The 16904-nt window shown below is 43.0% G+C and overlaps 1 protein-coding gene across 1 annotated transcript in view; it reads left to right on the top strand.

The window, feature by feature from the left end:
- cpne5a (copine Va) overlaps positions 1-16904 on the top strand; it is an 80429-nt gene that overhangs the window by 5287 nt on the left and 58238 nt on the right. The window contains exons 2-3 of the mRNA XM_067240901.1: positions 13810-13850; positions 15611-15657. Coding sequence (XP_067097002.1) covers positions 13810-13850; positions 15611-15657 — 88 coding nt within the window. The remainder of the gene's footprint in view (positions 1-13809; positions 13851-15610; positions 15658-16904) is intronic.

Below are 16904 nucleotides of genomic sequence, written 5' to 3'. Positions count from 1 at the left end.
TGCCGTAAATTACAATATAAAAATACAAAAATTACAAAAAAATACAAATGTACAAGATACCATGTTGTAATGCAGTGCAAAAAGCAGAGTGTTTTAAGCAAGAAGTCATTTGAGTCAGTGTGGTCCCTTGGCCTTGTTGAAGAGGCCAACAGCGGAAGGGAAGAAACTGTTTTTGTGGCGTGAGGTATTGGTCCTGATAGACTACAGCCTTCTGCCAGAGGGGAGTGACTGAAACAGGGAGTGTCCAGGGTGGGAGGAGTCGGCCACAATCTTCCTCGCTCGCCTCAGGGTCCTCGAGGTGTGCAGGTCCTCGAGGGTAGGCAGATTGCAGCCAATCACCTTCTCAGCAGTACGGATGATACGCTGCAGTCTGCTCTTGTCCTTGGCAGTGGCAGCAGCGTACCAGACGGTGATGGAGGAGGTGAGGATGGACTCAATGATGGCTGAGTAGAAGTGCACCATCATTGTCTTTGGCAGGTTGAACTTCTTCAGCTGCCGAAGGATGTACATCCTCTGTTGTGCTTTCTTGATGAGGGAGCTGATGTTCAGTTCCCAGTTGAGGTCCTGGGAGAGGATAGTGCCCAGGAAGCGGAAGGACTCCACAGTGTTGACTGGGGAGTCACACAGGGTGATGGGGGTGAGTGGGGCTGTGTTCCTCCTGAAGTCCACAACCATCTCCACTGTCTTAAGAGCATTGAGCTCTAAGTTGTTCTGGCTGCACCAGGTCACCAGGTTGGCCGCTTCCCACCTATAATCAGACTCAATAAGGGTGGTGTCGTCCGCAAACTTCAGGAGTTTGACGGACGGATGACTGGAGGTGCAACTGTTGGTGTACAGGGAGAAGAGCAGAGGAGAAAGGACGCAGCCCTGAGGTGATCCGGTGCTGATGGACCGGGAGTCAGAGACTTGTGTTCCCAGCTTAACGCACTGCTTCCTGTCAGACAGGAAGTCTGTGATCCACCTGCAGGTGGAATCAGGCACGTTCAGCTGGGAGAGCTTGTCCTGAAGCAGGGCGGGGATGATGGTATTGAAGGCAGAGCTGAAGTCCACAAACAGGATCCTGGCATAGGATGCTGGGGAGTCCAGGTGCTGTAGGGTGAAGTGGAGGGCCATGTTAACTGCATCGTCCACAGACCTGTTGGCTCTGTAGGCAAACTGCAGGGGGTCCAGTAGAGGGTCAGTGATGGATTTAAGGTGTGCCAGCACCAGGCGTTCGAAAGACTTCATTACCACAGAGGTCAGGGCGACGGGTCTGTAGTCATTATGTCCTGTTGGCCTTGGCTTTTTGGGCACAGGGATGATGGTGGAGGACTTGAGACAGGCTGGCACATGGCATGTCTCAAGGGAAGTGTTAAAGATGTAGGTAAACACCGGAGACAGCTGGTCAGCGCAGTGCTTGAGGGTGGCTGGAGAGACAGAGTCCGGCCCAGCTGCTTTGCGGGGATTCTGCCTCTTGAAAAGTCTGTTAACTTCACCCTCCTGAATGGAGAGAGTCGTCACTGTAGAGGGGGGGAGGTGGGAGGCCTCCTGGGTGGGAAGGGGTAGTTCAAGACTGTCCAATTGTCTTTCAAATCTGCAGTAGAACTCATTCAGGTCGTTGGCCAGGCGGGAGTCGTTAGTGGAGTGGGGGGCTCTGGGCTTGTAGTTGGTAATTTGCCTGAGCCCTCTCCAGACAGAAGAAGAGTCGTTTGCAGAGAATTTGTGTTTTAGCCTCTCTGAGTACAGTCGTTTAGCCTCCCTCACCGCCTTGCTAAACCTGTTCTTCGACTCCTTGAAACTGTCTTTGTCCCCACTCCTAAACGCGGCCTCTTTCGCTGACCTCAACCTTCTGAGTTTAGCTGTAAACCAGGGTTTGTCGTTGTTGTAGCTTACCCTGGTGCGTGTTGGTATACAGCAGTCCTCACAGAAGCTGATGTATGATGTCACAGCCTCTGTGAGCTCATCCAGACTATTGGTAGCAGTCGTGAACATGTCCCTGTCAGTGCAGTCCAAGCACGCCCGCAGATCCTCCATAGCTTCACTGGTCCACTGTTTTGATGTCCTCACAGCAGGCTTACAGCGCTTTAGCTTCTGCCTGTATGCAGGAATCAGGTGGACCATGGCGTGGTCAGAGTGACCCAGTGCTGCTCGGGGGACCGCATGGTATGCTTTGCTGATTGTAGAGTAGCAGTGATACAAGGTGTTTCCTTCTCTGGTAGGGCATTTGATGAATTGTCTATATTTCTGGAGTTCTTGAGTGAGATTGCCTTTGTTAAAGTCGCCTAGCACAATAACCAAGGAATCCGGATTTTCATGCTCCACACTCAGTATCTGGCTGGCGAGCACTCGTTGAGCCTCGTTGACGCTAGCCTGCGGAGGCATGTAGACGCCAACCAGAATGAATGATGCAAACTCTCGTGGCGAGTAAAAAGATCTACAGTTAATAAAAAATGATTCCAGATCAGGAGAACAGTGCTGCAGAATCACTGTCACATCTTCACACCAGCCACTGTTAATGTAAAAACAAATACCACCACCTTTCGTTTTGCCAGAGAGCACAGGGTCACGATCCGCTCTCAGCAGTTTGAAACCTGCTGGCTGTAGCGCAGAGTCTGGGATCAGTTCACTCAGCCATGTCTCCGTAAAGCACAAAACGGAAGATGAATGAAAGTCTCTGTTTTTCCACACCAGTAGCTGAAGTTCATGACAGTTTGTTGCTCAGTGAACGCACGTTGGAGAGAAATATCCCCGGTAACGCTGTGCGTGCCCCACGCCGACGGAGTCGCACCAGAGCACCGGCTCGTTTGCCTCTCCTATGGCACTTCGCTGCTAGGACAAAGCCGAGGGTGGCTTTGACTATAATTCCCACTAATTCCGCCGCTAGAAGCAGAAAAGTGGGAAATAAATCCACAGGAGTTGTAGTCCTGATGTTTAGAAGTACTTCTCTAGTTAGAGAACCCCCGGAAATCTTGGCAGAACACTGAATTAACAGACAAAACAAGACAAAAAAGAGCGCACCTAACGACCGAGGCAGCCATCGTCGGCGCCATCTTGGATACGAGAGCCGCACTTACATTTACATTTAGTCATTTAGCAGACGCTCTTATCCAGAGCGACTTACAGTAAGTACAGGGACATTCCCCCGAGGCAAGTAGGGTGAAGTGCCTTGCCCAAGGACACAACGTCAGTTGGCATGACCGGGAATCGAACTGGCAACCTTCGGATTACCAGCCCGATTCCCTCACCGCTCAGCCACCTGACTCCCGCACTTGATACGGGAACAATGATACCAAGCAATGCACGAGTATAGTCGATCTTACAGCATGCCATTGTGTAACACACTTTGAAAACGAAAGTAAGTGCGTAATGTATGTTTTCTATTGCCCGGGAATTAAGTGTTTATACTGTTGTTTTGTTATAAAATGTGCTATAAGCCTCATCGAAATATAAGCCTCACCACCACAAGAAAAATTTAAAATCAGGGTATAACCCGTGGCTTTATTTCCGAAAAATACGGCACTGTATGTGCGTGTAACACAACTTAAAGTTGTGTTAAGAACAACAAACACAAAAATAATATCATAACATTAAACTACCGTTCAAGACCTAGGCATTTTCAGGGTAACACTGTATTTCGATAGTCCATCTGTTGACACACTATAGGTTATCAGTAACTACTCAGTAGCATGTCAACAATTTATCAGTTTACATTCAACAAAACTGTTTCAACAGATATGTAGTTGTGCATTCAACTAACTGTCTGTAGACTTTCAGGTGCATTTCAAGTGTTGATCTACAGATTTCACTGAATGTGTCTGCTGATTTTCAAAGCTTGTTTTCAACAGGTCATTAACTAATATTCAACTAACTGTCTGTAGATTGTGTGTTGCCTTTTGATTGTCCAACTGTTGGCACACTATAAGCTGTAAGCAGCTACTCAGTATCATGTAAACAATGTATCAGTTGACATTCAACACAGTTTCAACAGACAAGTACCATACATTCAACTAACTGTCTGTAGATTATCATATGCTTTTCCAGGGTTGATATACAGACTTTACAAAATGTCTGCTGTCTTTCAAGGTTTTTTAACCAACATTCAACTAATTGTCAATTAACTGATACGTTTACTATCTGTTGATAATTTATTTATTCTCAACTAAAGATAATGTGCTTCTCTTCTTGATTATTTACAAACTATTAGTAAGCATTCTCCTCTAAATGTTTGTAGACGTGTTTTAGGACCATCCAACTAAAGTGAAAAACCGTTGCTTTATGTACATTTGTACATAAAGAAGAAAGTTTTGCAAAACCGATCACTAACACTGGTTAACTGAAGTCAATACCAGGCTATAAAGTATAGTAAAACAAACATGATAGGCAGCAAATGAAATAAAGAAAGCTCTTTTACTTGTAAAAATGTTTTTACACACATTTTACATAAATACAATCATCACACTGGCAACGTTTCTTTTTTGTACAGTTACAGTAACAATTTACAGAAGAACAGAACATACTGCCAACTGTTAGAAACACTACATCACCCCCCTAAGCTTGAAGCTTGTTACAAGCATTTAGTATTTTACAGTAAAGGGGATGAGCTCTTTGTTGCTTTTCACCTTGTTACCTTTTCTGCTAATTCGCCAACTATTTACCACTTTTGTGAAATAAATCCTCTCCTTCCGTGCTTTTGCTCGGGTGAAATGAGTGGCATACTGCCACCCTTGCTAGGCGAGGGGCGTTGTGTCGAATGGAACACGCGTACCTGCTCAAATATAATTTGAAAACAATACATTCTATACTTTAAGGCCTGTATTTGGAAATTAACTAACAATCAACAGGAAATTTACCCAGTAGTGGAAAATGTACTGAAAATGGGTACTTAAGTACAAGTACTGTTCATTGCTCAGATAATACTAAATTACAAGTAAAAGTACAGGTGTTAAAAAAGTACAAACTACTCTTCTTGAAAACTAGTACTAGTTACCTTTTAGCTGGTGATATTGAAAGCTTTTTCTAAAAACCTTTTAATACAATCCGATATCCATAGAGAAAATAGTTAATTTCAACAACAACAAAAAAATTACCTTATTGATTGATTAAAGACTTTTTTTAGATTAGAGGTTGAATAAATGTAAGTCGAAATTACCGCAGATGGCAAACAAAGTTTGCATTGTATTAGTATGAGCTGCGCTGCTGCATGCATCGAACACATGACATTCCAGTAACTTCATTCCATGCTGTGTGTTCAAATGCTTCTTCATATTAATTGTATTTCCTCCCTACGACAAAATAGACTTTTTTACACGCGTTACAAGTGGTGTTGTCATTTTGTCGTGTGAAATACAACCAAACTTTAGAACACTTCTGCCTAGTTGCCATGTTTGCTGCAGTCTGAATAAACTATAAAAGTTCACGAATGCGCAACGGCACAGAGAACCGTTAGCAGAATCGTTAAAGAATTTGGCTGACGATTCCAAGGAATCGGTTCACTGGGAACCGGTTCTAAACAAGAACCGGTTCTCGATACCCATCCCTACACATGCGGTTCTAGAGGGAGCAATCCATGGGGGATGTTGAGTGTCTTTTAAATCTCCACATGTGTGAACTTCTATCTCAGTCTTGTGAATTTAGGTTGTCAAAGTGTGCATAGTTACTCGCTTCTTTTCACACATCCCCCTTACCGTGGGGCACCTTATTGGTTATAGAAACCAGCCAAATTACGCAATTATTCCATAGTGGGGTTTGTCTCACGAACTTCCGGATTAATTGCGTGTGCAAGATAAATAATAATAAAAAATTGCAAGCCTTAGACAATAGCATTAAATTATACACCAATGTGTTAGCTGCTACCCCAGTGCACTAGACCGTACTTCGGAGTCTTTACAAGTTCTCTGCCTTTGTCTTTTTGGATGACACAATAGCCTAGAAGCAGATCACAGACAAAAAACTGGTAGAGTGCAGCTGCTGACATAGCCACCCAGCTCCAACCAGCACTGAGCTTCAACTTCCTCCAGGCATATTAAAGTTATTTCAACACCTGAGAACAATCTCTGTGGTAGGAAGACATTCTTCATTTTCCACAGATGACTATATCATTAGGGTTGGTAGAGGACGCAGTATTTGTCCGGTATTGATTTACCCTACATTTGTGGCCTCAACACGTGCAGCACATGCCAATTCATTTAGAGAGATTGATTGATTAAAGCACTACTATAATCAATGGATTCCATGGCCGGGAGGGATGCAGGGGACTGCGGTGGGGGAGACTTCATGGTGTCTGGGGGTATTCATTCCTGGCTGAAACACATGGCTGGGAGCATAGGGGGCATATCACATCCAGAATTCTGTGACAAATGGTTAGACGTGAGGGCCATCCCTGCCAGTTCTGGATGAGATTGCTGATTGCTATTCTCTGGGGGGCGTCCTGTGACCTGTGGGTTGGCGCTCCACTAACCCGGCCTTCCTTACGGAATCAATGAAGGGGAGGGGTAACAAAGGTGCTAGGGTGTGTACTACCGGTGCTGTTCGATCGATCAAAAACGATTGTGGCATACGGAAAAATTGGTATTCGATCTGCTTAAACAACCTGGTGGTTATTTGCCAATTGGGTGGTTTTTCTCCCTCAGCCTACAGGTTTTTTTAATCACATAGCAGAAGATTTAAAGTGTTAAAGTAATGTGAGACCATGTTCTGTTCTATTGAGCCATGTTCCATAGTTTGCTAAGTGTCATTTAACAAGATATTTAAAATGGTCGGTATAACATTAGCTAGTTTGTGCACCATCATTGTCCTTAGCAGGTTGAATTTATTCAGTTGGCGCAGGAAGTACATCCTCTGTTGTGCTTTCTTGGCGAGGGAGCTTATGTTCAGTTCCTACTTGAGGTCCTGGTAGAGGATAGTACCCAGGAAGCAGAATAATAATAATTATTTCAACACACCCAACTCCATAATGCATACTCACAAAACGTCAAATTTGTCCATACAGGAAAATATCATGCCAGGCCACTTAAATTAAAACTTTCACTTTTCAAAAAGAGTTTCTATTTCATCGCTTTGCCCATCCGTCAGTTCCACCATTCCTTGTTATCTATGTGTTGTTTTGACTGATGAAAATATCCAGCTCCATTCAGCCCCATGTCTCTGCCGGGTGGCTGAGAGACACAGTGCCAGGAGACAGGGAGCAGACCCTCCAATTTTGGAGATGTTAAGATAGCAAAACAGAGTCTCACAGGTCGTTGAAGCGGATAATTATTATGCATGAACCCCAGACACAGTGAAAATGAGTTTGGATCAGAGGCATTCTGGCCTGTGGAGCCGACAGTGTTATTAATAAAGTTTCAGTTGGGATTGTGTGACACTGGCACTGTGTGGGGCCAACAGAGATCTAAAGATGCACTTAAACCTTTCAGGGATGCTAATGACATCCTTCCTTGATTCTGTGTTTGTGTTGGTGTTTAAATTGTGTGTGTGTTGAATTGTATTTGATTTGTTGGATGGGGTGTGTGGTACACAGGAAATGTTTGGTAAACGTCTGAAATAGTGAAAACATAATCAGTCAGGATTTTTGATATTTGACCTCAGAGCAGTAATGTGTAAATTGGAGGGAAGTTATAATTTGATGAGTAAACATTTCACTATACAAAGATCCTTTCATTTATTGACATGCTGAGCTGAAGGGGTCGTCACAATATGTTACTGTCAAGCATGTTGACATGATTGTGTCTAACTTTTGTGTTATAAAATGTACATAGACAGAACTGTAATATTCAACAAAATATTGAAAAATATTATTAAACTATATTATACTACTATGTTTAACTATTACATTAAAAAACTATACTAGGCTTTAACATTTTAAGTTGGGTTTGGTTTCTAGGTTTTTTGCAGAGTAGCCCTACTTGTTGAAGTGAAAGTGCTGTGTAGTTATGTTAACCAGCTAGTTTGCTGAATCCCTGGCACCTCTCATCTCCCTATACTCCCTTCCAATCTTCTCAGAAGGTTTTTTCTGTAGTTCTCGTTCTTATGGGTCTTATACTTGTGTGTCAGTGTCTGTGCTTGTGTGTGTGTACTCCGTACAGTATGTGTACTTCTGTTTATATCTATTTACAAATGTGACATATTGATAGTTTGTGTGTTTCCAGACAGCGGAGGGAGAGTGATGGGGTGAAATTTCCAAGAATTCTCACTTGGCAAAGTAGAAAGTGTTCTGTCGAGGTTGGTACAGCTAGAGTATCATTATGCACATCCCCCAACTCGTCAAGGCCTACATCTACATCTACAAATGCTTGGTTACATTGGGCAAATAGTAGTAATTTCCTTCCTAATCTAAAATTAACATAGTCATATACAGTGTAAGGGGTTAAATATTGGCCAAACAACCAAAACGAATTCCCCTATGGTTTAAAGGAAGATGGGACCTGAACAGTTTATTAGCATGAACCAAATAATGCCAATACAAATAGAATTACAGTTATTTGACTCTATGGGTTAAATCAGAGCAAGAATGGTCAAAGTAAGGTTAAAATGAAATACGCATTTAATAACATAGCAAATGAATGAAGTCAATTACAAGGCACACATGTTACAAAATGAAGGCTTTAAATCTTACCTACTCTACCATGATCATTGTAAATCAGAGAGAAAGCAAGAGGTGAGGAAGCAGAAGGACAGTAGGACAAGGGAGAACTGGTAACCCTTCCTTTTACAGTCCCTTAAGTACTAGGTATTTACATAGAAAGTAAAGGGTATGTTATGTGTTTTATTGGGTATTACCGATTGGTACCAAGGCGGTAAATACTTAGATAATTAGAAGTATTTACCCATTAACTAAATACTAACGTGCTGGTCATTACTGGGTATGTTTTCTGTATTATTGGGTATTACCGATTGGTACCAAGGTGGTAAATACCTAGATAATCCGAAGTATTTACCCATTAACTAAATACTAACGTGCTGATCATACCTAGATAATGCGAAGTATTTACCCATTAACTAAATACTAACGTGATGGTTATTACTGGGTAATTTTCACTGGTCCTAATTAGGTAAAGACTGAAGACAAAACTTAGTATTTACCTGGAAACTTATAAATATTACTATTTAAATACTGCTGGTAGTAAGTTGGTAACTACGGGAGATATATATGGTAAATTTTAATGTGTTATTGGGTAAATACCACTGCTACTAAGTAGGTAAAGACGGCCAAGCTCCAGCAGAATTACGAACAAAATACTTTACTATTACTCTGCAGTTACCTAAGGTTTATGTCGGTAACAGTCCACGTCTAACGAGAATATAAGATAGTACTTTACAATAAAATACCCTTTCAGATAAATTTATCGATAATGTCCTCATTTACTTGGCTGGTATACCCATAGATATATATAAACACCATGTTTTACCTGGTATCGCCTTGGAACGTATAGTACAAGTTCACACTAAGGGTAACGTTGAAAAGGTGGTATTCGCTTACAAAGAATATGGTAAGAGCCTGGTAACACCATGGAAACAAACACGGCTTCCTTTTACAGTCAAGTTTCAGATTACTTACTGAGTAAATAGTCCAAACATGCGTAAGAACATACCCAGTATCCAAGAAGATTTACCATGACAGTAGAGGAAAACTCTTCCCGCGGAGGTAGGTATACCAGCCAAGTAAATGAGGCCATCATCGATAAATGTATCTGAAAAGGTATTTTATTGTAAAGTACTATCTTATATTCTCATTAGACGTGGACTGTTACCGACATAAACCTTAGGTAACTGCAGGGTAATAGTAGAATATTTTGTTCGTAATTCTGCTGGAGCTTGGCTGTCTTTACCTACTTAGTAGCAGTGGTATTTACCAATAACACATTATAATTTACCATATATATCTCCCGTAGTTACCAACTTACTACCAGCGGTATTTAAATAGTAATATTTTCCAGGTAAATACTAAGTTTTGTCTTCTGTCTTTACCTAATTAGGACCAGTGAAAATTACCCAGTAATAACCAGCACGTTAGTATTTAGTTAATGGGTAAATACTTCAAATTATCTAGGTATTTACCACCTTGGTACCAATCGGTAATACCCAATAATACAGAAAACATACCCAGTAATGATCAGCACGTTAGTATTTAGTTAATGGTTAAATACTTCGAATTATCTAGGTATTTAACACCTTGGTACCAATCGGTAATACCCGATTGGTACCACATACCCTTTACTTTCTATGTAAATATCTAGTACTTAAGGGACTGTAAAAGGAAGGGTTACCGGAGAACTGAGGAGACGGTCTCAGGAGATGAAGAATCCACAGAACAATGCATTACAAGTCCCTTTATACACAAGACCAACCAATCAGACCAAATCTTGAATAGGGTGTGAGAGCCATCAGGTTGAGACCGTCCAGAAACTCCAGACTTTAGCATGAGAGGTGGGGGCAGGTTTGACACCCAGCCTTATAACAGCCCTGTAGTGAAGACTGCCTTGGGGAGTCAGAGGGAGGTTTGTGAGTGCTGGTTGTGTCAGCGTCTCTGAACGCTACTCAGGGAGGAATGCTGCAGGTAGTCTGTACTTATATATATTCCAAAATGAACAGAACTGAATAATTGAACAGATGGGACTGAAAGAAAAAGCAACACCCGGTGCCACAATCACACAGAAAGTCATCAGGGAGCTGTCACTAATAAGGAAAACCAGATTGCTTATATGTGTGATTGATTGGGGGGAAGGGGATTAAGAAGATTACATAAACTAATGTAGGCTCCATACAATCTGGATAGCTCTTTGAAAGATGGAAAGATTCATGCCAATTCAGTGCTTTCAAAATAACAAAAACCTGAAGAGTAGGCCCAAGGCGAACTGTGTTGTAGTTTTCTATAAAATGAATGACGTAAAAACACAAATAAAATCACACATGATCCTCACGGCAAGAAATCTCTATCTTAACGTTGACTTTTTGCTCCCCTTCTCCCATAATCCTCCCCTTGGCCGTATTATCCATGCGTTGCACTTCTTGTCTACCCCAGCCCAACCTTTCCGCGTCTGAGTGGAGAGGGGTCGCAGGCGAGTGGAGAAAGAGTATTCTTTACTCGAGCTTCCTTCAACCCAGCCCTCAAGCCATTTCCCGGTGTCTAATGCACTGTATGGAGGCAACCTCCTCCTCTCCTCCCCTCTTTCTGAGAGAATCCCAGACTTTTAAGATCACATTTGTCTTGTACTCTTAGAACAAACGAGAAGTAAGAAGAAAATACCCAGGTTGCCAGGTTTTCGTTACACCCCTCCACCTATCTCAGAACCCAGAATAGATGCTCTCTCCTGAAGGTGCCAATTATGAGTCTGACAACTTCTGCAGAGTTGGGAAAGGAGCTGTTCTCCGGGATGATAAAGCACTGCAGGCCTGAGTGTTAACCCACCCACCGCGGCATCATTCCATTAACCCCCCCCCCCCACACACACACACACACACACACTTCCTCCTTGATTACTCCTGAGGAGGAGAGATGGCTGCTTACATGTCGAGAAGATCCACATGGAGAAGAAGAATGGGAGTCAGATGGCAGATGGCTAAGCGGTTAGGGAATTGGGCTACCAATCAGAAGGTTGCCGGTTCGATTCTGGCTGTGCCGATTGATGTTGTGTCCCTGGGCAAGGCACTTCACCCTACTTGCCTCGGTGGTATGTCCCTGTACTTACTGTAAGTCACTCTGGATAAGGGTGTCCCTGTTTCTTGGGTTGGTACCGAAACCCGATGCTAATATGTACTGGACCAAATCAAAACGCAGATTTTGGTGTGCCATTTAAAGGTTGTGTAGGCAAGTTATGCAAAGCTAGCTGTTTTAGCTTCAATTCCAAAGGATTCAAACCATAATATCCCACCCCCTCCCTTCAAAGCCATTCCCACAAAACTATAGTAACGCGCATTGAAGGGGCAGAGTGCGCGCCGGTAGGTAGGTGGACAGATAACCCATCCAACCATTAGTCGGGGTACGGCTTAATGATCGGTTGTGTTTATTACAGTCTTGCGACGCCCAGTGTCGCCCACAGATGTCAGAATAATTTCATATTACCGTCAAACCTTTATATTTATTTGTTGCTATCAAGATGTTAAGTTTATTTCGGCACATATGACAAAAAGTGCTTCTCAGCAACACCAACCCTGCATTTAAATGCCTGTCGATTGAAATATTTGCCCTCTGGTGCTCCGAAACGGACGTATACAGGAAGCATCATCACCACACATGATTGCTAGTAAAATTATACTGCATTAATGTGGTGTCAGAATAATCCGAAAAATAATTTCCCGACTGAGAAGATTCACGTGAATGCACGTGAGTTCAAGAACATGGCAATTTTTTTCACTGTCGTTTTGTGGCTCTTTTTAAGTAAGTATTTTTAAGTATTCTTTTTTCAAGTATTGGTTCAGGCACCGTATAGGCACCAGAACCATTTTAAAAGTATCGATTTGGCATCAGTAAACCCAAACGATACCCAACCCAAGTCGTTTCACTCCTTCTAGGAACTGTGATACGTAAATAAACGAATGTGCACTTCTGTGGGTCATGTTTCTTTTGTGGGTATGAATGATAGGCCATGTTCAGGGCACAAAGAACTAAGAAGCTAGTTTCAAAGGTTCGAGCTTCTACTCTTGCTAGTGCAACACCTATTAATTAGTCCTAATCCATGCAGATCTGAAAACTCCCAATTGAAATTCCTGCAGTGATCAATAAGTAAATATAACTGTGTTGATGATGATCAACAAAGATGATTAGACAAAGAACAGACTTTATTAATTCTTCATATTTCCTAGGCGAATTAGATAGTCTTTCCCCAACCCCTAACTGGTGGGAGCCTCTGTGAGATACATGTCAAACTAACTGCCACTGATGAATTTGAATGTTCCAATGATCACAGCGTTCTGAGCTCGGTGTTTCAACAAACTCTGTTTCTGACTGATTAAAGGTAAATTAATTGAAGAGGAATGGGAACCGATGTGACTCTCTTTCTCCCTCTTGCTTCCTCCTACTTTGAATAAGCTTGTCACTTTCTTGTATTCCCTTATCAACAATAGAGCACCACCATTTAATGGACAGCAGATTCATGTATTGACAGGTTGATGTCCATAAAGCACAACCTATCGATAACCTACCAAAAGACAAGATATGCGTTATGACTTTTTGTTTGTTACTTGTTCCAACTATCTAAGTGAGTGGGTCAGATAAACAGTTACATCATATCTGTTGTTCTACAATTTCTCAGTTTAGCACTCCAGTGAACACCTTATCAGAGACAGCACAGTGGAAGCTTCCTGCTCTGTTGGTACGTTCTATTGGAAAAGGTGACAGACAAGCTAATTGGTTGAGGCTAATGGCAGTAACAGGTGGATGAGACGAGTTGGCTCGACACGGCTGACTGTTATCTCCGTGGATAATTACAGCCGCAATGCTGCAACCAGGTCAGCTTTAGACTAAATGGTGACTGTAACCCAAATTAAGTTACAGCTAATGGCACCAGGCACACACACAAGCACACACTTTTTACCAGAACTATAAAATTGTTTTCACATAAACGATGACTCAGAAAGTCAACTTTTGATTTGTTTTATTAATTGCCCCTATTGTCTTCTGTTGGTTCTGTGTATACAATGCTTATGTTGCTAATGCAAAGGTTGTATCAACCTTATTCTGTATTCTGTAGATGACAAGCATTGCAGAGACTATAGACTAGAAGGCTGTAATCTATGATCATGAGGAGTCTTTGCATCTGAAGAGATGGTTTTACGCTGTGGAATTAAATGGAACTCTGTGTTGATACTGAGGATATTTATTTTCCTTTCTTTCAGAGATCTGTTGGACCGAGACACGTTCTCCAAATCAGATCCATGTAAGTACTGTACACCTACACACGTAGTGTTACAAATGTAATAGTAGTATACATATGCACATACAATTGCTGGGTCTGCAGAAATGTTGTCCCAGATAATAATTTGCCTAGTATGGTCTGTAAGTGGGTCTCTGGCCTTCCGTGGTCTGTGGGAAGACAGGTCAAGAAATAAGCGCAGCTAGTTCAGGCAGGGCAATCGGGCAGCGCGCGTCAGTCATCGGGGACGTAAGGCGTCTTACTCCACCTTCCTTTCCTCCGCCCACTACCACACCCAGGTTAGCAGCGCATATCCATTGGGCCACGGCCGATAAGGCGTCTTTAAAAGACGCGCGGATACGCACACACTCACCCCGGTTGTTGTATGATCAGTGCTGCTGCCACCCTCCACCATCCCCTTCTCCCCCATGCTGTCTGTATGTTCTTTCCACCTGGGGGATTATCTCTATTGCTCCCTGCCTCATATGTCAAGTATGGATGTGTTGCATCGAGGAGGCAGGGAGCGCTTCCTTTAGATCATCCACTCCGCCAAAGTTAAATCTACATGTCCATGTCATGTAACAATAAATGCTCAAATCTAATACGTGATTGTCTTGACTGAACTACATATCAGCTCTCAGGGAAGGCAGCAGACGAACACAGGAAGGCTGCAGAGGTCTGGCCAGTTTTAAATAAGTGCTCTTCCTTTGCCAACCGCTGAATTCAAGAGATCAAAGGTCATGGGTCATGGGGCATCTCTTCCTGGTGAAGATGGTAATGATCTTGTTGGTGGTGTGGGAGGAAGTTCTCTACTCTATACAGAGCATTTGGGACTCAGGTCTGGTCTGCTATCGTGCTTTCAAAAATGTTGAAGATTACACACGTTCCGCCGCTCCCTGCACGTGTGTGTACCACATGTGAGACGGATGACAGATTCTTCTTCCCCTCCGTCATGTCTTCCCTCGAAGACAACGTAACTTTGCCGCCTTCTCTTTCTCCTCTTTTTCTCTTCTTTTTACTCCCCTTCTGCTGAGCTTTGCCGTGATTCTGTTTACTCTGCAATTTCAAAGGCGTTCCCTCAATAACCGCATATCATTTGCACAGCAATGTGACAGCATTTCCTTTTAGAGACAGAACGAGGGGAGCCTTAATGCATGCCGCATTTAAACGGCAGCTTTTGAATACAAATGGATTTTTACGCTGAGCCACAGCACTGGCGAGCAAGGGTACCTCGGGGGTCTCGTCATGGCAGCTTTTCTATTATAACCGCCTAGAGGGAGTGGGGTGGGTGGGGGCCCCAAAGAAGCCTGAAGGGAGTTTAGGCTTTTGTATGTGTTTGAACGACTGGAGCGGATGTCGCCCATCTCTTCCCCCTGCTGATGAGATGATTGAACCTGGGTACGTGTGAGAGGTTGCATCCCTCATACCCGCTGTCGGTGCCATTCAAGGCCCATAAAACCCAATAAAGATGTGGAACGAACCTACTGTTTGGATATTGTGTTTGGGTGGCGCCATACCAGGTTCATTTTCTTTGCCTTACAGGGTTTGTGAGTCTCTCCTCACATGCGTCTAGTCAAATGCAAGAGCAGACAGTGAACAATGACAATGCGTAATGCCATCCTGGTGGGGTGTACATTCGATTTGAGGGGGAAAAAAGTGTTGTTTTGCTGAGTTGATTAGGTGTCTTTGTGCTTGCTGAGACCTGTAGGAAATGATTACACAATGACACTATTTCTCTCTCTCTCTCTCTTTCGCTCTCCCCGTCCTCTGCGTTTTTCCTCCAGTGGTCGTCCTGTATACCCAGGGAGTGGAGACCAAGCAGTGGCGCGAGGTAAGCACTGAACATCACATTCACACCGAGGGCATCCTCAACCTTCCTCTCTTCCCCACCTAGTCTGAGTCAGCATCACTCTCCGGCCCTGTCTGTCAGCACATAAACACTATGGCTGTCAATCAACCTCCGATCACCAATGGATTGACTGATGAATATTCATGGAGCGGTTTTAAGCTGTGAGTGATTTGCCATCACAGCATTTGTGATGTGTACGGTGTACCTATAAAGAAAATCGACCACGTCGGTGACCTCTTGGACTGTCAGTCAGAAGACTCTTGCTTGGTCTGTGTTGTTCTTGCTTGGGACATTTTCTACACTAGCTACCGGTACCTTCTGAATGCAGTGTGTAGGACTACTCTACACTATTCCGCATCCCTATACTGTATTGATTACACAGTCTCGTCACTGGTCCTCTGAACAGCATTTGTTTATTGACTCTGATACCCTATGGTTTTATTTCCATGTAGGGAGCACCCAAACAAGGTTTTTGTGCTATTGACACAGGAGAATCAGATTAACTGACTCCCTATGGTACAAATGGGCAATCTCAAGGGATAAATGTAATGGAACCTGTAGTGGAACCTCTACTATAGCAGTGTGGGGGCCTACTCTGACTTTATCATCCTGGCACTGGCTTACAGCAAACCACCTTGGGGTTCAGTCGGTAAATCTCTTCTTTTTAAAAGAGATATTAGCACTAGACTGCTATGTTGGGCGGCTCATGTGAGTTAGAGCAGAGTAAAGCAGAGTGAAGCTGTGTGGGATTGATATAGCTAAGCGCCTTGTTGCCCTGTCCCTTGTGTAATGTGTTTTTGTACCACCCCCCCACCCCCCGAGTAGATACAGTCAGGGCACCTTTTCTAACCGCCAGCAGCCGTCTGTAACCCAATTCCTCCTCTGTTGGTTTGACTGCCCCCACGACCCTCTCTCTCCCAGCATCTCTGACTTTCCTCTGTCAAGTTCCTACAGCCACAGTCCATTCAAATTCAAGTATTTTTTTGTCAGGTACACAGAACACAAGGTCAGACTGGGCACTGACATTCTAAAGACAAGACAACGCAAGCACCTGGCATGACATAACATAAAAAATAAGTACACAGAACATAATGTACATCTATACTAAGCTTAAATAAGTAAAACTTCCTAAATATACAGATAACAATAAATAATACACTATACTAACCCTAAATACTAAAACTTCCTAAATATACAGATAACAATAAATAATACAATATACTAACCCT

This window comes from Osmerus mordax, chromosome 7, assembly GCF_038355195.1.
Source record: "Osmerus mordax isolate fOsmMor3 chromosome 7, fOsmMor3.pri, whole genome shotgun sequence".
Lineage (NCBI taxonomy): Eukaryota > Metazoa > Chordata > Actinopteri > Osmeriformes > Osmeridae > Osmerus > Osmerus mordax.
Note: the sequence above shows the minus strand (reverse complement) of the source record. Positions and strands in the feature narration are given on the sequence as shown.